Here is a 25,919-nt window from a genome sequence, read left to right as displayed (position 1 = left end):
GTAACAATATAATTTTTTTTTAATAAAATAACTCAGAGAACTGCAAATAGATAATTAAATCTCATTTAATTTATTTCCACTTTGTTGAAAAAGACTTCTATATCATTTGAAATATATTTACCATAATATTTGAGAGACTAAAGCTTCAGTTAAATGTAATATGATAATTACATGCAATATTACTCTATCATGTTCCACTAATTATATATTCTTTATTTTATATATTCGCGTTATACACACATATAAAACTTTAAATTTGTTGTATAGATATTTGTGTTATTTCATGTTTCGGTGTAAAATCACTATTGTCAGAATCGTTAAATCTTTTAGAATGATAAAATTCTTCGAGATCGTGCTAAAAGAAACGACGAAAGAAGGCCGTAGAAAGCGAGAAAAGAAATAAGAGATTTTGTAGAGAAGCGTTTCCTCTCGCACATCCCCTGCGCGAAATTGGGAGGGAAGGAATTGCGCGACTAGATAGTCAGTGAAGGGTCTCGTAAGGGTCGTCTCGTCGTGGTTTAAAATCAAATAAACGGATGAAGCATGGCGAAGCGAGGGCAACGTCGGCCAAGAAAATCAAAATTTCGTCATCCGCTCATAATTTGGAGGGTGCAAACCGTCTCGTGTGCAAACCTCTGAACCCCTGTCACCTTCATCGCACCCCGAGGGCTATGCCGGACTATTGGATTTTAACCTCATCTTCCGACGGTGGCTTCGATTTCGATCAACGAATGTCGCTACATTCCGAATGAAAACATTTATTTGCCGAGAGAGATCTCGTCTCTCGAACGCAAACTCGTGTGCACTCTCGTCAAAAATATCTCGGAATATCGTGTATCTTTTTGTAGCTTTCTTTACGAGCTTCATTGGTTCTTTCTATTAAAAATGTTGCTATTTCATGTTTCTTTAAAATTACTTAATTTTTATCATGTAATCTTCATGTCTTTTCGAATGAATAAAAAAATTATTTTTCTATTCAAGTAGAGCTTATCTATAATCTAATACTTATCTAATATTTATCGAAAACACATTTAAATTATGTTTAAAAAAATTCAAAGGTGATATTTTTTGTAGAATAGAACTAATTTCGTCGAGAGAGAATGTACTGTTTTAATTATTCACTCTATTAAATTTTTTCACAAAATTTAAATTTAAAATTAAATTTTAGAATTACTTTTCTCGTTCTCTAGCTATCTATTTTAATAATATTTTTATGCACATTACATTCGATTCGGAATAATACAATAATTCTTTATTTCTATTAATTTGTGATTTCTATCCGTATGTATGAGATAATAAGAAACGTGAGAATTCTCTCCAGGAATTATCCTGTTCGAAGAGAGGTTTATCTGAAGAACACAATTTTCCCTGTCACACAAAACCATAAACATCCCATGGTTCGGCTAGGGCTGCTCGCTCTATATAATCTGAACGCCACTCTAGCGCGATTGCCATGTTTTAGGGGATCATTTAGATAAACTCGTAATCTAGATGACGTTTTCCGTGCTGAGATATTCCCCCGCGAGCGCTGAGAAAGGTCTCAGTCAGTTGAATCCGGATTGCGAAGGGTGTGAAAACACTTTCACGCCGTGTTGGTTTGTATCAAATTTAAAATCAATCTTCAATAAGAACAAGAGTGAAAAATATTAACTTTTGAAGAAAGCCGCGCAATTATGTGAAAACAAAGGCTAGAAACAAATCCGGTGTTTTTGTAAAACAAAACATCGGAGAACATTAAGTATCACGTAATATAATAATTCCAAATTAAGTTCGACTACCATTGAATATACAATTAACATGTAATGTTATATTATTAAATATCAAGATGTCAAAATATATATATATAGCAATAATTATCTTCTTTTAGTAATTTTAATAATTCTAACTTTGTAACTGAAAAACTGATAAGAGAAAATTCCATATTACGAAATAATATTGATTGTTCCAAGATAGTGATACAAAATTTTTAGCATTGCATTTTTTAAATATTGTACAACTACATAAAATGCGTGTTGATTCATTTTCTGGATTATATTATTTTGAGATAACACTGTCAATTTCAAATAATCGACACTTCAGCTCGGCAGTGTAAGAGACGGGCGAAGAAAGTCGGATTATAGAGCGGCTGTACTACTTGAAATACAGACGAACGACGGAATCGGAAGGAAAAGGAGAGCAGTACTACAGCTTTGACGATTCTCCATAGCTGTAGCGAATTATTTGCATAAACAAATTTCACCAGAAGTGAATCCAACATGCCGGTAACGCTACGTCTCTATCTGTCTCTAGATATATATATATATATATGCAGAGTAGCCTCGCTTATATTCCTCTCGCAACTATATTTCTCTCTCGTCCTCGCTTCTACGCCATCATGATTTTCGACTAATTAAATTAATTCGAGTGGATTATTTTCGACGAATATGCAAATCCGCAACGAGCGCGTGTAGAATTTGACGCAGAGTAGATGCAAGAAAGGCGACTGATTGCAAGCGGAACAATTCGATTCAATTTTTATTTCGTCCATTCCATTTACATTCATAATTATCGTTAATTCAACAATTATTAATGCGATTAAGTTAATACAACTTTGCCAAGTTCTTTATATCTCAATTTCCCAATAAGAGCGGCAACTCTGATAAATACCGTTAGGTCTAACGAGAGAGAAAAACGGGAATCGTTTGACAGATCTAGAATCGATTCTTTTTTTTTTTTTTTTTAGCGAAAGCGATATGTGGGCTATTGAAATCAGATTAGGAAACGTTACGATGTATCGACGTATTGTAGATCGTACGGGGGAATTTTGGTGCGGAAGCTCATAGTTATATCCCTTTTCGGAGGGTTGGGAGGGAAAACGATGTCGGGGCGGTCAAACACAGCGAGTGTCCGGGCCAGACGACCGAATGGGCAATCAACGATCGAATGCCTCATGCGGACGAACCATTATTCTCGTCCAATCGGCATTGCAACATGAAACACCGGCAATTGCCCGATAAAATCATTATACGCCTCATTACTTGTCAGCTGCAAATGCTCGTTGTCTGCCTTTTAATTTACAGCTTACCGCGATGATTGCAATTTCAGCGACACTATAGGTGTCCTTCTTTGCTCAAACGCATCCTTGCGCGAAGCAAAACTGATTCGCCCAGGATGAAAATGCGATTCGACAACGCCGCTCGTTCGTAACAGACACGCTATTCCCGAACAATTGTCAAATCGACGATTGATGAAAAATATGGAAAAAAAAATTAATAGTGAAATTCTCTCGTTTTATAATCCACGATATAGAAGTGGAACATTGAATAATTGCGTATCGACGTATTAGCATCATTACCGATTCGGCATTTCGAAACAATGCGGATACTATGCCGCGGACAATAAAATAGTAGCTGATGGCCATCCGAGACGATGGCTCGAGGTGTTTCGAGCACCGATAAAGCGCGGGTTAATTGCCGAATGAAATTAAATAGCAGTTAAAGCTTCGAGTCTTGAGTAATTATAAGAAGTTATAAGATGCCTCCTGTATTCCAACCTTTCCTCTTCCTCCACACCGTCTTTCTCCCGTACCACCTTCTTGCGCGCTCTCCTTCATCAACCCATTCTACCCTCCCACGCGCAACTTCCGTCCCTATCCTGACTCTCTCTCTTAAACGTACTATCCCCGGGGGCCGTTAGCTGCAATCAAAGTTAACCTGGAGTTATAGGGGAAAACTGCAGAACGGCAGTTAATGTTTAACGGGACTGTTAACTGCAGCCCCTCTCGCTGTTTTCAACGCTTTCTCCCTCATGCGTCCGATCTTTAATATAGGTCTGTTATCACCACGCGGGTTTAATGATAAATAACGACGAGATAAATGCATTGTCTATCATAAATTTCATGACGAATAAGACCGATAAATATAGGAGAAATCTTACAACTTTCTCTTTATTACATCACGGGAAAAGAGAATTTTCCTGCTACAGCAAAAATGCCATTTTTATTATAATGCATTTTTATGTTATTATAAATAATTGTTCGATATTACAACAAAATATATATTTCTTTTTGTTTAATAAAATTAATGTTCTCGACAAAATCTTTTTGTTTGTTACAGTATAAAATAGTTTTTTTGTGACAGCAAACTACTTTTTCCATGATTTTAGTTTTGTTGGAAAAATATAATGTTAAAATACAAAGGGTTATTATACCTCTTAAAATCCATGATGCAAATGGCAAGATATAAATATAAATATATATACATAAATTTAAATAAAATGTTCATCATTAACTTAATGCGCATGTGTACTATTTTCACAAGTTTATAATTGTTTACAGAGAAAATATATGACTCAATAAATATTAGAATTCTGAAAATAATATATGTATTTATTGAATAAATCCTTGACATTTGTTCCACGTAAATTAGGTTTGATTGATCTTCCCTAAACACACACGTAACATGGATATCTTCGAGCACGAGTAATTGCAACAAATCAAGCAAACGTTCATAAAATGTTACGTTGCTCGCTGTAGTAGGGCAATGAAAATCTTCCTCCATTACTTCGACAACTTTCGCTCACGACAATAATTACGATAATTACAAGAGCGTACGCGAACAAACGAGCGGCCTTGCCTCTCGCTCGTAGTTAACGCGGAAATAAGGGAACAAAACATGCTGGTTTAAAATGGTATGAGTTTGACACTAAAGCGGCACTTCGCCTGGAATTGTTCGTGTCTGTTCCACGCTACGAAACGGTCGAGCAAATACTTGGGCAACACGAACCGCGCTGTCTGAGAATGTAAATGGCCGCCGGTTTACGCTCCACTCAAATCTGTTGCGAGAATTAGGCTCGTATTTAAATTAATTCTCTAAACAGATTTCGCCGAATAAAATAGCAACTCGTTTCAAATATATGGGGTAAATACAGCGTGTACGTGTGTGTATGTATAATTCCGCTATCAATAATCTTCTCAATTCAAGGCTAGATGAGCGAAACGAATGTGCATGAAGGCATAATTTTCCAAAATTCCAAATGCAATATATAATATTCCTAATATTTTCATGTTGCGTGTTACAAATTACATGTGTATAAAATGAAAATTCAAGATAAATGATAAGAATTGTGAGTGCAGGCTAATTATAATAATAAGCACAGATAAATGAATAGTGGCGTATTTACATTTATGTAATTACCGAAATAATTAATGCCTTAATCAACTTGACTAATGAAATAATTCCTAAAGCTCAAAAGAGATGCAATCGTAAATCGGAATCGCGATAATTAGGCAGCACTCAATCTCTTTCCGAACAAAGAGGATCGATAAATCAGTAAAACAGTATTCGTTATGCAATGGTCCAATGCGATTCTGAGTAATACATACCTATTGATGTTATCGATACTATTAGTGCTTTACATTTCTTCGTATAATAGTGTACATATATAATGTTAAATTATAAAATATACAGCTTTATATCACAATGCTGCGTGCTAATTGCATGTAATAGCGATATTTAAAAACTTTTTAATAAATAATTACGTTTATTTTCTTAAATAACTTATCTATTCTTATTTTCTTCTCTCAATTTTCTCCTTCTTCTTTACTGTTTTATTTTTCGTATTTCCTTTATTTTTAAAATAATTAAAATATAATATGAACAACAAAAGTATGTAAGCTAATAATAATTACCGTAGATTTTATCATCTTTTTGTAAAATTTTAATAGTTGGAAAAATGTATAAAGCTATTATATTTCTCTCTCGTACACGTAGACACAGACACAGACACGCATAAAAACACACGTATATTTCTGTGATACTTGTTCGTTCTAGCTACACGTGTCCCTGCGTGTAGTTTTTTCCTTTCTCTCTAGGATGCTCCAGAATACAGCGCGCGCAGTCTGCTGATGATTAGCGTGCTCGTTATGCTTGACGCTAATGATGCTTGCATCGCTAGACAAAAGCTACGTGCAGTAATCATGCGACGAGCTTAGCAGAGAAATAGAAAAGCGTCTCCTAAACCGACGGATATTCAAAACGAAACCGACAATTAATTTCGCGCAATTGTTATCGCGAAACGAATGAAAGACACGTGGCTCGTCGCAATAAGAAACGTCAGAGAGCTTACAACGAAATGTAACAAACTTCAAATTATTAAAATACTACGTATGTTGAAAACTGTATCGAATTATATGCTAACTTGTTACTACCTAAAAGAAAATGCAAATTAGATTGTTCTAAATACCCGATGATAAATGTGCATGCGCGTGATGATAGGTTCCGAACGTAATTAATATTAATTATAAATGCGAATTTAAGTACGAGTACAGCGGCGATACGATATCAAGAAATGACGCGCGCGCAACACAATAATAAATGATCATCTTCTTCTCGACGGGAGGACTTAAGAATTTCTCGACTAGGAGGAGCATAAAAATGCGCGCGCCACGATTTGTGGGCGACGTTAAACTTCTTCTCGTGACACGCGCGTGATGTACGATTTGCCCATGGAACGAATGGTCTTGAGGAAAGGGGGTGCGCATTCGAGAAAGGGAGAAGAAGGGCGAGAGCGTGATCTCTTTTTCAAGGGGCGGAACGAGACGCGTCGTCCACGGTCGTGCCGAAATACGGGGAAATTAATAAATTGCTCAAACTTAAGTCGAGGCTTGCCTCCCCTTCCAGCCGGCCCTTTAAGTGCCGGAATAAGGGACCCTCATAAATTTCATTCCGCACGCCCGAGAGCACCCTCGCCCAAGAGCGAGAACGGGAACGGCGATGGTTCCCTTCATCCTCGAAGAAGGAATGTTCTCTCGCGCGTCGAGCTGGCTCCCGCCATTCGAGCCCTGAGAAATTTCGAAAGAAGAAGCGGAATTACGCTCTCTCGCTCCCTCTCTCGCGAAACCCCTTCCCTTCGTTTTCTCGTCGCCACGGCGAAACGCTCGAGATATACGCCCGTCTGATAAGCGCCATAACGTGATATACGGCGGTTACGTCGCGACGACGGGAAAAAAGCGCTCGCGAGGTGCTGTTACGCGACTATTTTGCCCGTTTTTCCTCTCTCGAAACGGGCGCGCAACTAATCCTCGGGAATTTCCGCGAGCTTGAGAATTTGTTCCGCGAAAATCGAGTCGGACTTTACGCGATTCTTTTTCTCTGTCGCGTGTCTGCGGAAAAAATAACTACTTTTGAAATCTGGTAATGGTGAATAATGGTTATAAGCGTTAGCCAATTCTTCTCGACGTGTATACTCTATTCGGGATGATCTTGATAAAATGTATATTGTTATCGAGAGATTAATATTACATAAGAAACATATACATTTGTTCCGATCGAAAATTTATATATAAATAATAAATTGCTTGAAATGTCATTTAATTTTCAAATATATTTATTTTATTAATAAAAGCATATTCCTCTCTGTCAAGGAATAATTAATGATATACTTGTGAGATTAAATTAAATGAATTTCTCTACATCACAATCCTTATATTTTCTGGTTCAAAAAAAGTTTTAAAGCTAAAGAGAATAAGTATTTGATCGGGTCGAAAAATAAATAAAAGTTAAAATTATTATACACATAATTCGTCAATGGGATGACTTAGCATATTATCAGACAGAATTTGCATCTGAAGGAGTCGTTGACATTTTACGGTAAGCGATCTTTCCGCGCAAATAATGGCCGCTGCATTTCCAACCGGTCGGGATGAATGGGATCGGGATATAAGGTCGAGAAAGGGGGTACAATGGGCACGACTCGAGCCTTATCAAAGAGCCTTAATTGCATTTTTATCGGGGATAAAAAATGAAGCATGAATCCGACAGCGCAGTCCGCACTATCAACGTGCCGGCGCGGCTTTCCCGGTTCGCGGATTGGTCGAACGATGGTGACGTCGGCGGATATAGAATAGGTGACGGTAGTGGTGGCGCGAGAGAGGTACGGGGTTTACAGGGGAATGAATAGCAACGTGAAACAAAAGCACCGGGTTACAAATGGCGTGTATTCGCGACGGCATTGTTTTAAATGGCTGTCAGACGCCCGGAATTTATCCCGTTTTGCTACGTGACAAGCGCCATTAAATTTATTTATTCAGCCACGCAGCCGCGCAGGGTCGCAGACGCAGGAGAACTCCCAGAAGTCCCCGGAACCCGCTCCCTTCCTCCTCCCCTCTATCCCTCTTTCTTCCTGTATCCGCGTGTTCTACAGGTGAAAACGAAACGGCGAACGAATATTGGAAGCGTGCGCGCGATGGCAAGTGATGTATTGTAGACCGCGGTAATATTCTACGCGAAAAGAAACAAAACGGAAAATGTGTTCGAACATTGGAAATATTATTTACCGACGAATATAGAAGTCGCGGCGAGAGAAATGTGCGAGCAGGCGCAACGCAAAACTATTTATTTTCGCTTCGATCATAGTGCACTCAAACATCACATTGTAATTGAATTTGATTACGTAAAAAAAAAAAAAAAAAACAATCGACCGAAGAATATTGCTCTTACATCGAGCACACTTTCAAACAAATTTCTCACATAAAATTCTCTTGTTATCATAAAATTGTAACTTCCAAAATGTACATTAATGAGGGTAACGAGTATCTAAAAAATTATTGTTGAATTTTATTATACAAGCGTACGAGAAAAAGGACGGTTTCGGTTCGTAAAATTTTATTGGAGCAAAGAAATTAGTAACAAATGACTATGTAAAAAATCGTTATTTGCGCTTTCGAAATAAGAGCAATCATCAAGGCCCTCAAAGCTGTCACTCGCGATCACAAGAGCGCAGTGATTACCGAACACTCCTCGATATCTGAACGAGTAAACTTCATCGTGGCGGATCAATGAACGGCCGTTTCTGTGGAAAATTCGTTCCCCGATGTGAGAATCAAATGCAACGGTCGGCGGAAAAAGACGAACCAACCGGGGTGGAGATTCTCCGGGATTCGTATTAATTCTTAATTTCTTAATTTCAAGTCGACCGTTAAGTACAGAGCGTCAAAGAGGTCCGCTCTCTTCCATCGGCAACCGCCGTTCCTCTCCCTTATCTTTCCACCGCTTCATCCATCCTCGTTTCCGGCTCTTCGAAGGCTTGTCGAAGGAGGCAGGGCCGGAAAAAAGTAGGAGGCGAGGGTTGGCGAGCGAGCGCAATTAAGCTCTCGCTCTCTTCGGAGATCCATTCATTTTTCAGGTAACGTCGCCGGACGGCCTCATCTAAGTTTTAAATCGCGTGCTGGCGGCGGTCTGCGATATGCGACCGACCTTAGACGAGAAGGACGGAGGGAAGGTACATCAGAGTCCGCCACCAATTTATGTATATCGAGTCGAGATTTGCATTCACGCTAACTATTACACTCGATTCTTTGTAAATTTTAATGACAGCAGGAAGTCCCTGGCTATGTAGCCAGATATTTGCCAACGTGCCCTGGTATACGTAATCGGGTCCGTAATAGTGTAGAAACTTTTTTATTTTTTTTTTTTTTGCTTAAATGCATCTCATTATATTGCCCTGGTAACTCTAAAGATGTTAGATTGGAAGTCAAGATTGAAACAGTAAAAGCAAACTATCTTTCGCGCAAAAAAATCCGACTTATCCTAAAAGCATCAGAGACTATGTTTTGAAATCGTTACTCTGCTACGTTTAAGTGTGTCACTTAATGCTCCAAAAATTTCTCGCAATAAATTTAAAACGAGCTTTTGTCTCATTATACAAAAAATTCACGTATTGACCGAAAAGAGATTAAAAGAATCACTTTCCTCTTTTCCAGAATAAATAATCGATACAGCTTTAAATGGTGTATTTATCTTCGGACAACGCGCTTTTCAATATAGTCTAATTAAATTTAAATCGCTTCATTGGAAACACGAAAATTCACGCATTCTCAACTCATGAAATATGTAAAGAGAAATTAAAATAATCGACTAGCGCGTTATTTAAACGGAAATTAAATGTATGCGGAAAATATGTTTAAATTCTTCGGCCATAAATACGTACAAATGTTTGTAAGAACGAAATGATCGTTTCTGAAAAGTTTCATAAACCGGAACGCAATGAGTATAACGCATTTCCCGGCAATGCCATTAGCTTTATCAGCTACCTCGTGGTCTAGCTATTTCGACGACAGAGATTTCCCACTTGCGCCCTCCCTTTCTCCCTCGCGTTTTCACCAAGCAAAACTGGAATCAGATACGTATCAACGAGATGGAACATCGGACTGAGCCGCAAAGACCAGCGATAGAAATTTATGGTAGGACTCGCACTTGTGTGTGTCTTTACACTCCAAACGCGATAAAGCACATTAAAAAGCACGTTAATATCTTATCTAACGTGTAATAATATCGGCGATAGTCGTATCAGAAATTTGTTTATGCGATTACCGAATTTAAAAGGACTTAATGACAGATGGATCACGCGTGAGTGAAATATATTACCAAGGTATAAATGTCAAATAAAAATATGTAAAAGTCTAATAAGAAAAGGCATAAAACAGCCCCCCGAGGGTACATAAGAAAACAGATTCTGATTACTTAACAAATGGCATGGCTCCAAATTTCCGCCCTTCACTTTTATTCAGTCCGTTAGTCGTCTGGTGTGAATACAGCGCGATCGTGTATACTCGCAGTTAGTAGTACGTGGGCGTAGACACGAACTTGTGTATACGCTCACGTGTCCGTGTGTGTGTCCGTGTGCGTGTGTGTCATCATACGTAGGAGTCGAATTCCGAAATGGCGTCATGTACGTTTGCCAGTGCGCGCGCGTGCACGTATCCGATCGTATCTCCAATGTGGGTCATACACATAGACGAAGTCTCGAGCCGCTACGAGCCGGAAACTCTGCATTCAAAGCCGGACTTTCGGCGGAGAACGGGGGAGAGAAGGTGGGATAAGGAAGAGGGTTAGGCCGGAGATAGCGGCAGACTCTCTGATATCTCGAGTCCATTTCTGCCTCGTGCCACGACAAACGTCGTGTGCGTCCCGACTTCCCTCTTCCTTTTTCTTCCCCTTTCCTCCTCTATCACCATCCTCCGAGTCATATTCCACTACTACTACTACTACCACTCTCGACCCTTCGAAACTACATCGTGTCACCTGAGAGCCGAGCATATATCTCCCGCCGCGGTTGGAATCGACCAAGTTTTCCAATAAATTTCTATATCCGCCGGCTGTGCATCTGCAACGGACGACCCGGGGACTGCCTTATTATGCGGCCGTTCGGCACTGCCGAATTCTCTCCACATCTCGATTCCCCACCGTCAATGATAAGCGGTGTCGGTTCTTTCGAGCGCTCCGCTGCAGCAGGAGCTTTAACCGTCCCGATGCACGTTATGCATGTCTGACCGTGACAAGAAATCTGATTCACCATAACGGAAGGACGCTATTGCGATTTTCATGCATGATATACGCGGCTTCTTATTGCGAAGAATTAGGTTACAGGTCGATATGTCAATTCTAAGATACGTACGTTACACGCGATCTCCGAATACGTTCAAAAAAAATGATGGAATAATTTCACTTGTCGTTTTGACATTTCTGATTTAATGTTGTTAGAAATGTCAAAACTCGTTTAAGTCGAAAAGAAGAGTAATTTGAAAAATTTCCATTGACATTTCGTGAAATATTAATGTACATATTCATAAGGCGATAATAATGGAAGAATGTAAATAAAATATAATTGATACATGTACACACATAGTTCGGCTCGTTTAGCCCGAAAATAATGCTCGTAAATGTTAAATAATAATAATAATATTCAGCCAGGACGTTTTAACTTTAACAATTCTACTAATTTTATGATATCGTTCCAAAACGGAAACGAGATAGCCGAAAACTTTGCGCATAATAATTATTCCATCCTGCCCATTAGAATCGTTTATTATTACTGCCTCGTGGAAAGCCATTTAGAGGAATCGTGCTGGAATTGGAACTGGATTGAAGATCGCGCGTGTGTTCGATTCGATCGAACTCGATGAAGAAACCCGCACAATAACGCAATTCGAAAGATTTTCCGAGGATCGATAGACGCTAACTAGCTAAACTTTTTGTCCCAATTGTTAGCAATATCTAATTATTCGATCTACTGTTTATTTCGCATATATCCTTTCTTTCAACATTTCTTCTTAAACAAATCTTATGATAAGAAAGTGCTCTTAACTGCCAAAATACGATATCAAGTTATTGCTCAATGATGTAATCTTACAGTATAAATTGCTTATAATTATATCGAAAATCATCCATTAATTAGTGCTCCGATATCTCAGATTTTGAGATTGATTATTAAAGAAAATATAAATTATATAACATGTATCAAAACTTGCAATTTTGATTATTCGATAAATATCGCAAAACGTTTTGTCAACAAAACTTTTAAATTTTAATTTATCCAACCATTTCGACGTATACATCGAAGTAATTTTTGATTCATGAAGAAGAATCTAAATATGAAAAAGTAAAACACACAATTTTTGTGATAATGTTAAGGTTGATTCTCTGTAATCCACGAACAAGTTAGGCCGCTGAACTAAATGAGATCATTCGCACGTAAATAATATTATGTCGCGCATTTTGAAACAATCCAAATAGAGCGATACCCCGATATCACCGTTATGAGCCATAACGATCAAAATTCATAGGAGCTACAGCGAGGCAGAATTGTCGTCGCGCGCCGTTGACGTCGTGTAAATGGAAATGAGTGCACTTGTTCGTCCAAAAATCAATAGCGTTCCGCGCGAAATGGCCAATAAAATATGCAAAAGTACTAAACAATGTAAATCCCATGAATCACAGTCGTCGACAGTGCCGCTCGATTTTGCGACGCGAGAGGAAATGGCGAGGATGTGCGATACATCGATAATGTAACCGACTGAAATGATAGTCAATGATATCGCGTTCATGATTCCAGCGAAATACAGCAATACGTTGCACAATGCTTGTAAATTTTATAAATTCAAAATAATATAAAATTGCAAAAATTTTCGAAGAATTATTTATAGTAAGAGCTTAACTCTGCATCGTTAATTATTAATATGCGACGTCCATTTTTATAAAAATAGATATTACCAAATATATTATAATAAAAAAAATCGTCTAATGTTTTTTTTTTGTTCTAAAATAATCATCGCTTAACATTTGCAATGTTAAAATAAAGTCCGTCGAGGATTTGACAGGTTTTATTCTGTATTGCAGAGCAATATAATAATGTTGCAAAAATACTGATATTTATTATTACTCACCGGACCGAATTGTTCGAAGTAGTTTTTGACGTCCTCCAACGTCGTCGGCGCCGATAATCCCCCGACGAATATCTTCTTTGTCCTTGTCACCATCTATAAAAAAAGAAACAGATAATATAAATTGAAAACAGCTAGAACAATATATATAGGTATATATATTTGTTTAAAACATTTTTAAAATAATGTATTTAATAAATTAATATTAAAACTAAAAATGTGATTCTCCTTCTCACCTTTCTTTACAAATTATATAAAAACATAGAGAAGCAACACGACTAATAATGTTCGAAAAACAGGAAATAAAATTTCGAGCGTACGACTATGCTAGCAAAATTGATAAAGAATTTATTAAATATGGATGGTTTGTGTCTAGATATGCTACGACATTTCCAGGTAGACTCTCTTCCATTGACGGTGTTTTTGCTATTACTTCTAGCCTTTCATATTGCCCTATCTGTCTGGATATCGGCGGGAGAGTTGTAAATAATCGATACGCAGATGCATTATTAATAGCGCCGAACTTACTTCAATATAACGTATCAATACGTAAAGACAAAAAAAAAATAGTCGCATAATATTCTATTTTCTACAAAATTCGAAAGATAACTTCTGAAAACAAAATATATAGTATATACGATTTCCTCTTCTCAGTGACTACGGAAATCTCCGTAAAGAAAGAAGCAGAAGAGTGAAAAAGGGCAGCTGTTGCCCCGGAGAATGTTACCAGATAATGCTTTAAAGAATGGAATTTGAGAACGGCGCGGTAAAAGGTCACGGTTGAAATCGAAAGAAATGCTATTGGGTGCACATTTGTTGCATAGATACGTCGCAAATGGGCGTATCGCGAAAAAGCACAGCGACGTCGGAACAAGTAGCACGGCATCGTTTCTTAAGATTGTTCATGGCGAATCCAAAGCGCGACATCGGATCTTGTCTCGGATATGCGGCTACATGCGAATACTAGATAAACTCGACGTCTCTCCGATCTCCGATATATTCCTCGCGTCTTCCGTGAGATATCGAACGCTACCCAGACATATATCAGAAACTATATCAAGTCTTGTGGATATTTGAATATGATATATATATATAATAATAATCGGTAACGTTCTAGAGAAATTGAAAAATTTGCTCCAGAATTATTATGAGGATGCAAAATAATAAAATATTTTTTAAAATGTAATTTAATGTCAGCAAATATATAACCAAAACTTGTCTCGATTTATTATTGAATAAATTAAAATAAGTTTGTACACACAATTGTATTTTACATTTAGTACTTTATATATTTAGTCATAATCAATAAGTTTAATTAAAAACGAATTAAAGACAATTTATGTAGTATTTAAATTCGTACAGAGTAAGATGCAAATACAAACGCTACCCAGACATATATCAGAAACTATATCAAGTCTTGTGGATATTCGAATATGATATACATATATATAATAATAATCGGTAACGTTCTAGAGAAATTGAAAAATTTGCTTCAGAATCATTATGAGGATGCAAAATAATAAAATATTTTTTAAAATGTAATTTAATGTCAGCAAATATATAACCAAAACTTGTCTCGATTTATTATTGAATAAATTAAAATAAGTTTGTACACACAATTGTATTTTACATTTAGTACTTTATATATTTAGTCATAATCAATAAGATTAATTAAAAACGAATTAAAGACAATTTATGTAGTATTTAAATTCGTACAGAGTAAGATGCAAATACAAACGCTACCCAGACATATATCAGAAACTATATCAAGTCTTGTGGATATTCGAATATGATATACATATATATAATAATTGGTAACGTTCTAGAGAAATTGAAAAATTTGCTCCAGAATCATTATGAGGATGCAAAATAATAAAATATTTTTAAAAATCTAATTTAATGTCAGCAAATATATAACCAAAACTTGTCTCGATTTATTATTGAATAAATTAAAATAAGTTTGTACACACAATTGTATTTTACATTTAGTACTTTATATATTTAGTCATAATCAATAAGATGAATTAAAAACTAATTAAAGACAATTTATATGTAGTATTTAAATTCGTACAGAGTAAGATGCAAACACAAACGACAGTGATGGCGTAATGCGATCGTTAAGTAGTCGGATAAACACGAAGTAATTCAATAAAGAGGGCTCATCGATTTCTCCGTAAAATCAGCCACTTCGACAAGATAGATTAATATGAAGAGCTTAAAGGAGCTGAAAGGAAGATGTCGGGGAAAAACCGATACTTCTAGTCTTGAAATCTTGATAATACAATCGCATTGTAATAAAGCCGCGGGCGGGCAGGCTGAAGAGAATGAAAGGCAGGAGTCGAATATTTTACAGGCGGAAACTCCATGCTGAGAAAACGAAAGCTCGATCGGGGATGGAAGAAGAGACAGAAGAGGGAGAGGATGTGCGGCGGAAGAGGTAAACTCTGGCAATTTCAGTGATGGCTGGGCTTAGACATCTCTATATCCGGTGAGTAACGCAAACCCCGCGAGTCCTTCCATCCCTTCCACGCTCCTGAATTCGACTCCCTCTTCTTTTCCGCGTCCCTAACTCTTCCTCAACCCCATGCAAACTCCGCGGCGTTCTTCGTTTCGACGTTCTCCGCCGAAGGGGAATGAGAGAGGTAAGATTTCTCGCGAGGTGGGTTAATCAGCGAAGTGTATAAAGTCTCGGGGATAAAAATAAAATAGCGAGGGATCTCGAAAATTAAATAAACGACTCGCCCCGGTTTCGTCGGCGAGAAGTTCATCGTAAGAAAATAACAAAGAGAGAGAGAGAGAGAGAGAGAGAGAGAGAGACACGCTCTCGGGGATAAAGAGGGATGATATCATGGATGGATAAAGTGAAGAGGAGAGAAACAATGGAAGAAGGCGAACCTAAACTAAGGAGGCCACTTATTCGAATGAAGCTGCTGCAGCTTCTATTTCTTTCCTTGAGTGCCGAAAGCGGGAACTCGACTTCTTTCATGTTCTCCACCGATAAACGAGAATTTCAGTTTGAAATCTTTTTACATTTTGCTATTGCCGATCGCGTAATGAGCACATTGTCTAGTGAAAACTAGAGACTTTTAGCGCATTTTTCATTTTGTTCTCGACAATGATTCGTGAAAAAAAAGCTTTTGTTCACAAAAGTAAATAGAACATGAAAAAAAAAAAAAAAGAAATTTGTTTCCACAAATTATTTTTATCGCTTTTAGTAAAATATTACGTAGGTACATATCGCGAACCAATTTGCAAGACAAATTTAAAAAGTCTCATTTGTAGTGTCATATAATCGCGAATTTATTTGTCGCGAGAAATCTAAAGAGGAACAATAGAACCGCATTTCTCATGCAATAAATATAGACTGAAGAGATATCTGATTTGTCAAGTCACTATCTCTCTTATTACGACGAAATAAAATCCGCGTATTTAAAGAGCTCGAGGGAGAGAGGAAAAAACCAACTAACGAAATAAGTGGTCGAATTTTCGTCGCGAAGACGCGACGCGAACAAAAGATGAGGTTTGAGGTTTGGATCGCTTCTCGCCGCGGTTAACCCGACGAAGAATAAGGTGGAAAAATATAAGTCACGAGAGAAACGAGGAGGAGAGCGGTGCCCCTCGGGTCGTTAGCGAAGATAAGAGCGGATAGCAGCAGAATGGTAATGGAAACTCGGCGAGTTCCACTTATTACGCCGTAGCATTATGTAAATACCGGAAAGCTATTACAATTTTACAACTTACTAGGAGTGGCTTTATAGTTTCATCGCTTGAGGGAGAGGATGCAGGAGAGAGGACCGCCTCATCCCTCTTTACCGAACTCCTGCTTTTCTCACCCGATACGACCGCGTACACGTTTCTGGCTCGCCTTTAACGCTTTTGCATCTACGAAAATGAAATCGCCCCGGAGAAAGGAAGACGTGGAGAAGCTACCTCTCTATTTGCGGAAATTTAATATTCATTTATAATATATATTAAAATGCTCTGTCGTTTAATATGACTTCATAACTATGTATACATATATTGTATACGTAGAAATAATTTTATATTAATTTTATTATACTGTATTCTCTACTAACGGTTTATTGCGATTTATTAAAAAAAAAACGTGAAATTTGCATAAAAATAAAATAAAATAATAAAAACGTATTAACTACTATAATAGCGCAAAATGCAGGGCCTTTATACTTTATTACAACGATTGGCTTGTGAAATAAAAATTTCATTCCCAAACAAATCAAAATTATTGTGCATAACGCAAATGACGAGCGGAAACGTGAAGTTTTCGTAATAAAAAGCGCGCGTTTAATGACGTCACGCGCAATTCCATAAAGAATAAAAAAAGGACAAAGGAAAACAAGGACAATAGTCAGCGTGTCTTTTATGACCATCGGGCATTATCGTTCCACATTATTGCGATGTATTCGTAAATGTCATAATCAGTCCCGCGTTTTCACGGCGTTTCCATCCCTTCGATGAATGCACGAAGAGTGGGAACGGCAAGAAAAATATTGAAATAAACGTTAATCAGCGGTCTCGCGTTCGTGCTTTAACGGCGAATGCTTTTACCTTCGTTCGCGATCATTTTGCGCGAGTTTAATCGTGTGTTTGCTGATACCATACGAATTAACACAACTGAGAAACGTCCGAGATCACGCAATTCGCTACAAGTGCAGACGATTTTTTAACGACCGTGTAAATCCGTGCCATTAGATAACAACACGAAATGTATGTTGCGATTACTTCCTTTTATATACAAAGCAACGCCGTAATCGCATAAATGAAGCATAAATGTGAAGAAAATTTCACATTTTTGTCAAGTGATATTTTAACAAGGCTGTGGGACGAAACAAAAAGCTCGAAAGAAACATAATCGCGGACAAGTGCGTTATCTAACGTTACGAATAAATTATCGCTTTCCATTGTCATGTATACTATCAATTTAGCAACGCAATAGCTTTTGGTAACGTGTATCCATGGTTGAATGGCCCATCTGTATTATTACATCGCAATACTGTGGCAATCAACTCAACTTTAAAATCGATAACCTCAACGCATTGCGAATATTGCTCTGTACATTCTATCCCTTCAGTGATCATATAGATATAGAACAGTATACCGATAATATTATATTGATAGGAAATTGCGTATATAAACATGATAAAATAAAATAAATTGAAACATTTTACTCTATTTAATAAAATAATGAAAATGTCAATTTCATTTAACTCGATTTTCTCAAATAAGTTTGCTCGCAACAACTTGAATTAATTTTTGGAAACATTGCGAATATACTTGTGAGTAGCTCTCAACAATTGTAAGGTAATCTTTCCGTTTGCTACGATTCAATATATGTCAAGTAGTGGTAAAGAGCATCTTCGAATCGGGACAAAAGCGATCAAAATTGCGTAGAATAATTCCGCATTGTCGCGAATCCAGGTCATAGGGACGAATAGGGCGAGGATAAGGTCGGGATAGGCGGAGATAGAGGAGAATAAAAAAATGGGAGAGAGGAAAGAAAGAAAAAGCGATGGGGTAGGATCCCCGGGACGAAGAGCTCGCAACCCTCGAGATGATAACCGATTCGCCCGGTCTGTCCCTCGCCCTTTCGCCCTAGTTTTTCTCCAACTAGCCCAGTGCCGCACAGAATCCATAGTCTTTCTTCCAACCCTTCTGTCTTTCCGAGCGATCCATCCTTGGCGTCCTGAACCTCGCTCGGAAAGAATTAATCCTGGCTTGGCTCTAGCGACTGTAGCCCCCATCCGTCGCGGATAATGTCACTCGGTTTTGTTCTTTGACGTTTCTCCGAGTTCTCACTTCTTTTACCGAGCCGTCGCTTCGATTTTGCCTCGTCTCGAGACGAAATCATTTATAGATGCAAAGACAAACATTTATCGTTAAGTATAAGATTAACAACAATTCGCGCGGTATATATATGTACGTAATGTGGGTCGCATAATTTTTCAATATCTAACATCTTTCAAATCTTTCCTTACTTTCGGAATAGAAAAGTTATCCACCGCTTTCCTTTTTTATCTACGCGGCCACGGCTGCAACAATCTCTCACGATCGCGACGTTCCTCGATTTAAGTTACCGGTCATAAATAGCAAAAGGGGTTACGAGGCGGTGGTAGTGCAGGAAGGAAGGGAGGTTATCAGTAACCGAGGTAAGGCGCTCAACGTCGCTCGGAACGTCGCTATCGCGCTGTCCAGCCCTGACCCTACCTTGCTCTAACTCCGTTCTCACTCTAGCTCCTCACGCGCTATATAGCGCACGATTCGAGCTCGCCGCAGAACGTGCTCTCACGTAAATTATACGCGCATGCCTCATCCTACGTTTTCCGGTCGGGGGAATATTCCGAAAATTCCGCCTCGCCTGTATCAACCTTGGTACGCGTCGATTTTGCGAATTTAAAGGAAGCGAATGCACAAGAGTTCCGTGACTGGAATTTATAATCTTTTTAAAACGTGTGGAAAAGAAAGCTCGCGGCGCGATAGTAGTGGATATAATTTATTCCGCTCTTTAATTAACAAATATAGAATACACACTTTTGTTACTCGAAAAAGTTGATAAATTTTGGAGGATTTAAGTATTTGCGAAAATACTTTAACTTGTAAAATATATTAATGCGCGTCCAAGATTATGCATGCAACTATTATTAGTGAATATATCGATTAATCGTTAAAAATGGAAGGTCAAACCGATAAATTGCTAGACCGAACGTTACATACACTTGCACTCGTAATCCTAAATCCCACCCATTACACCCTCTGAACGACCGCAACCTACCACCCTTCGGCCACTATTCTGACTTAAACTGTTTGAGTTGCGACTTTACCGGATTACCACGGAATCTGCCAAACCCCTTCGTCGTTCGAGAAGTTCCAACCCCTAGGTGATTATTTCGAGATCTCCGTGTCTTCGTGCTACGAGATATTCGAGATAATGCTTGGAAAATTGGAACGCTTGAATGTGATGTTGACAAAAAATTATACCGCAAATATTAGCGTAAAAAATTATTAAAAAATTAAATAAGGTCAAAACATGTCACAAACGAGGCAAAATTTATTTTTACTGCAGAAAATACGTATATCAATTTTCATAGATTTTATTGAAATGTCAACAATAACCGATTAATAATAAGACAAATTATATACAGTTAATTATTCAAATAAATGTTAAAATTAATCAATTCGTTAAATTAATTGTTCAATTAAAACTATAATTACAATGAAACATTAGAGTGAAGTAATCGAAGTGACAAACATTATTTCTGTTAAATGTTTATTAGAAATTAGTTAAGATAAAAATCGCGCATAAGACTTTAGTAAAAAAGTTAAGAGCTTTTCTCACATTTGCGCTGTCGTTTGCGCCGTCAGCAAATTCAAGCGAAATCTCGAAGAAAGCAACTGCCGTAAAAAAATTCGAACGAGAGCAAACTCCCATAAAAGAGTTTCCATAGTGGCCACTCGAATTTCTTTACAACGTTTCCAAGCTTCACGGTAGATCCGGTACTTTCGTTATGCATTTCGTTATGGGCCACATAGTACTTTACACATTACTTTAACTAGATATGTGCCTAGCGTATCTGTAAAAAATAGTTGATTTACTCAAAAGTTAGTGTCGCGTCTGTAAACAGAGAAGCAAAAAAAATTCTCTTAAATTCAAAGAGTTTATTACATCAATCGTAAAAATATGTTTGGTCGAAATAGACACTACACACAGAGTGTAGGCAGATAGTCGAGGCTAAAAATCCAGTAGGATTGACGTATTTCTCTCTCTCTCTCTCTCTCTTTTTTTCGTGATATCACGACTGCGCTACTCCATTCTCGCGGTTTTCCGCGGAAACCAGAGACGCGAAAAACAGGAGGAGATTTCATTCTTCCGATGAAATCCGATGCCGATGTGCATTGGTCCGCGCATGATACATTTATTGATCCTGTGGCATCAAACGTTTACGAGTTGCTCTTTGAGGGCGAAGATGAAAGCGCTGACGCTCGACAAGTGCATGCCGGCTTAAGCGCTTCTCTATTTCTGCCCGCGCCTTTGATGCGCATTATCAGGCCTTCTTGTTTTATTCGGGCGCCCGATATATCCACAATCCTTTCAGATTCAACGGCGTGCCGATGCCACGGTTGGAACCGCCCGCATTTTTAATCTGCTTCAAAACCATTTGGGACACATTGTTGTGTTACGCCCCACGGAATCTCGATCGGCAAGATAAATTAAATATTTGGACGCATGATACGCGGCAAATTTCGAACACAGTGTGATTCTCGCTCTCCTATTTTTTCCAACTTTCTCTCTAAGAGTAATTATTTAAGTAATGTATTATATATATATATATTGTTTTTTTTTTAGATTTCTGATTATATATTATATGTATAAATTTTGTAATTTTCAAAAGAGAGAAATGAACACGTTAAAATTACTTCTGGCATATTTTATACACATTTCGGGACGAAATTCGATACAATCTACATATATATTCGAATAAACGCAAGCATGCATGTAAATCAAATTTTCCAATATCTATCTTAATTCCGAAATCGAATGGTTCTCGCATTTATTAGTTTACCCGTCTCAAAGGGATTCACAAATCACTAAATTGATAGATACGGATATATATATATATAACGTCATTACATTTCCGGTATGATATATACATATATCGGAGAATCCTCGTGAAACTTGGCAAAATCCGAATCGAGGAAAGTGGAATGGATCCTGCGATATCCCCGTGACCGACTCTGTGTCACACGAGCACATAGGGGAGATAAAAGGGGGAACCTCCGGGTCCCGCAGGGTGTTTTTTATCGAGTCATGCCCAAGATTTCGGGAACGCTCGTAAACCTCACCCTCCGGGATATCATTCTCTTCCGGAGAGCTTTGCAAAATAACCGGCATTCAACGGCACGACGCTGAACTGACTCGTCCGCGTAACGCAGCTTTCGTCGACACGCTGACTATGAACATTGGTCTGTGCGCGAGCCACCGACCATAAATTGAGCACCGAAACGGCCTGACCCTCGCGGGATCGCATTTAGAGCTAAGCGGCTTACGGGCTTTCTTCCGTTTTGATTTAACGATGGAAAAATGGTTTAAACTCCATTCGTACTCCCGCGCCGTGAAAAATTGTGGCAAGACGCGATAACCAACTTAATTTGCGGCTCGATAAAATTTCGAACTTATCTATCTCGTCGCAACATATTTTGCGAGGTAGAGGTATTTTTCGTTCGACGTTGCTATAGAGAGAAAACAATGAAGATGATATTTTTTGAAACGCTCCGAAAAATAGCGGCTACAAATAATAATTTTATCAAAGCGAATAATTCAATAACCCGTTAATTATAACGACGTAATATTGAATGTAATATATATTCCTATCGTATAATATATATATTATAATAATCTTTTTATTATTACCGATAACAGGGGAGCTTATTAAAATGCAAATCATGAAGATTTTAATTTCGCAAATTTTATAGAAGGATGATTAACGACGAATATACGAATCAATAAAGGTCTCTAAAATATTATATATGCGTTCATTCGTTAATTTTCATTTTTTCACCCTTCTATTCTCTCTAAGAATTTTCTAGACGACCGCACGTCTAAGAAGACTCTCTCTCTCTCTCGAAGGGGCGGGGGTGTAAAAGGACATAATCGCGCATCTAAGCCATCCGGGCACGTAGAAATTCAATAGCGATCTAAACTCAATCGCCACGGCCACGAGTTAGCACATTCATAGTAGTTTACCCTCCAGCTCCGCCCGTCCGTGCTATCCCCGCGGAAGGGCTGAATAGGACGTAAAGGCGGCTATTGTGAGGCGCTATTCAATCGCCGACAACAGAAACACCATTAGGAGTAATGTACGGTGCTGCCAATTAAAATGTAGAGCGACAGCCGGAACGACCTTGTCTCTCGATTCACGTCGCTCGGCCGTTGAATGTCAATGGATCGAAGCGCTAAATCAGCTGATAACGCACATTGTACAAAAATATATGCTAAATTACGCGAAAACCATTTAATATATATTATCTCATTTTTTCAATATTGCGCTCTTCGCCTTAATTTGACAGATCTCGACGCTTTAAAAATTATTTTACTAAGCCTTAATAATTAGAGTATTAAATATTTTTAATAAATTAATATAATTAATATAATAAAAAAAATAAATAGCCTTTATAATTAAATATTCTTGTTTGACATTTCGAAGAGTATATGTATATTTTTTCAATCCTTAGTCTGTTGTAAAAAATTCTTAGTCTCCGTTTTGACGAAGAGACCGTTCGAGACCCGAGTTGTCTCGTCTAAATATCATTACGTCTTCCGGATCGTTTGAGTTTTAACGATCCCCGCTATGGGTGCATGTTCGCGAGCAAAACGAAAATTGCAATATATGAACAACTGCGGGTGCACGGCGACGCATAGCGAATCCGGTTGGCCGCGGACGGTTAAATCACCGTCGTAAACCGCAATTCGCGTATTATGCCAACGCGATTCAACGGTCGAATGAGGTTGGAGGTCTCTTAGTGCGGATCTTGGGTGTACCGCATGTGCACCGACGAGGGATTAATTAACGAATCGCGTACCGTGAGCGCGGTCACGATGCATGTTGAGCGATGTCTACGCTCGTCGAAGCGGAAGCCTCAATTCTCGTCGGATTCATCCAGGTGTAATATATACATACACATGAGCATACATACATATATATGTATACGCGGTGGTAATACTTTTCTATTCGATACTCTGTGTAAATCGATAAATTCCCTCCTTCGGTATAATTCTGTCTGCACAAAAGAAATCGATATTTTGATTGAGCCGACGTAACAATAACTCACTTCTGTAATCTTTCCGCATGATTCATTTCGGCGTAAGATAGTCCAATTATTCTATAGTCCCTTCAATTTGTCATGCCTCATGACTGCTTGTTAATTTTCTACAATTGCAAAAAGATACTTCAATAACACGTCGCGATTACTTGTCATCGGGTAACGTTAACATGAATGTGTCTGTTCACGTATGTCAGTATTGTTAGTGAAATTCTTTCGAAAATATTTGATAATTGAAAAGAACATAGTTTTGAAAGAACAGCGTTAAAGAATAAATACAGATATCGCTACAATAATACAGTGACGATATTTCTATACACGGGTAAATCTGAGATAAATTGACGTGAACCATTTTCTTTCCTTCTCGAGAAAAAAAAATATAATAACAGTTCAATATGTATTAAAAATATACAAAGACGTGTATATATGCACACGTTTATCCTCTATGTACATATGATAAAAATAGATAAAAATTAAATCGATTTCAGTAAGTCCGATAATACATATATTCAAATTATTTCCAATTGCTCTAGAATCATATTTTATCGAGTATAATTATCGGAATCGTTTCATCTGTTTTTCGCGTTTTGTCGAAATCTCATGAGAAATTTGCAAATCTCCGACCGACACAATTTTCTACATTGCAATGTTAGCACGGAGGATGACTTATCAATTAATAACCCCAATATATTTAGACGCGCGTTAAATATCGAATACCCGCGTGAGTGAAATCATTCCGAAGTGTGCACAGGTGCAATTAGCAAAACGCTAGCAAAGAAATTAAAAAAAAAACCGGAAATCGAATAAAAAAGCGAAAGACGAAGCAAGAGAGGCAGATGGGAAAAAAGAAGGAGAGAGAAAATAGTTGAGGCAAAAAACTGTGACGCAGTTTGCACGAACGCAAAACGGACATGTTGCGCGTAAACATTCGCACGTACGAATATGCGCGTGCAACGCGACGATAAAGTAATCTGTTATCGTTATTGTTCGACTTCTATCTCTCTATGCGCAGACCGCTCTGCTCTCCCCGGTCCAGACCACTTCCGGACTACATTGTTAATAATTACCGCGAGATTCGCGTAACCGCGGAATGCGCGCCGCAACCATTCCCTTCTAACGCACTGCGGCGCGTTGTTGATTCCATTATTTATCGCATAACTCGTGATGCGAAACTGGATTTTTTAGACTCTCGTGAAACGTAATACCGGCAAGCGAGTGTGCAATTGAAATAGCGCAACATCGATCGAATTGCTTTACATCAGACTGAACTTGAGAATAATAAACGTTCACGAACGACAATAAAAAAGTAAAATATTTAAAGTAAGTTAGTATGCGCAAGAGAATTATTTTATATTATATTTTTTCTATACACATTTATAATATATCACATTTTGCAAGATATGAAAATAATGTTTACAATAAAGATAAATTGTCGAGAAATTTAAATTCAATGTTTGCTCTTTTTATTTAAATATGTTGCACTAACACTCGACTAGTTTGCATTTTCTCTCCAATTTGTACGTAGGAGTGCACAAAGTATTCGATACGTATGGGTATTAGCGGCTCTTGCGTATCGAAATAAAAATGATCGGTTTGAGCATCTGCTCGACGAGACACATATTTTTACGTCTCGATCGTTTGTTGACGACGGGAGAAAGGGATTGTGGCCATGCACTTTTGTATGGCAAATCCTGAGAATCGCGAGGGATGTCTGCTTGTTCTGCCATCCCGGATTTAAAAGCATTTCGATGTAAACAACCGTGCCTTTCGCGACATCAACCATCTATATTTTTTCTCTTCATCAGTGCACTTATCTTTCTTTACTGTACACTTTTGTTCCAAGCCAGCTCGCGAGAGATACCTACATTTTCACAATAGGTTACGCGCT

General features: G+C 38.0%; 1 protein-coding gene across 4 annotated transcripts in view; it reads right to left on the bottom strand.

The window, feature by feature from the left end:
• The window catches only part of Rbp6 (RNA-binding protein 6), a 590,474-nt gene that overhangs the window by 167,241 nt on the left and 397,314 nt on the right, over nucleotides 1–25,919 (bottom strand). For all 4 annotated transcript variants that reach the window (XM_029311221.2, XM_029311220.2, XM_029311223.2 and 1 more), the window contains one exon: nucleotides 13,202–13,294. In XM_029311221.2, coding sequence (XP_029167054.1) covers nucleotides 13,202–13,294 — 93 coding nt within the window. The remainder of the gene's footprint in view (nucleotides 1–13,201; nucleotides 13,295–25,919) is intronic.

This window comes from Nylanderia fulva, unplaced genomic scaffold (genome assembly GCF_048542155.1).
Source record: "Nylanderia fulva isolate GAGA-0341 unplaced genomic scaffold, ASM4854215v1 Scaffold28, whole genome shotgun sequence".
Lineage (NCBI taxonomy): Eukaryota > Metazoa > Arthropoda > Insecta > Hymenoptera > Formicidae > Nylanderia > Nylanderia fulva.
Note: the sequence above shows the minus strand (reverse complement) of the source record. Positions and strands in the feature narration are given on the sequence as shown.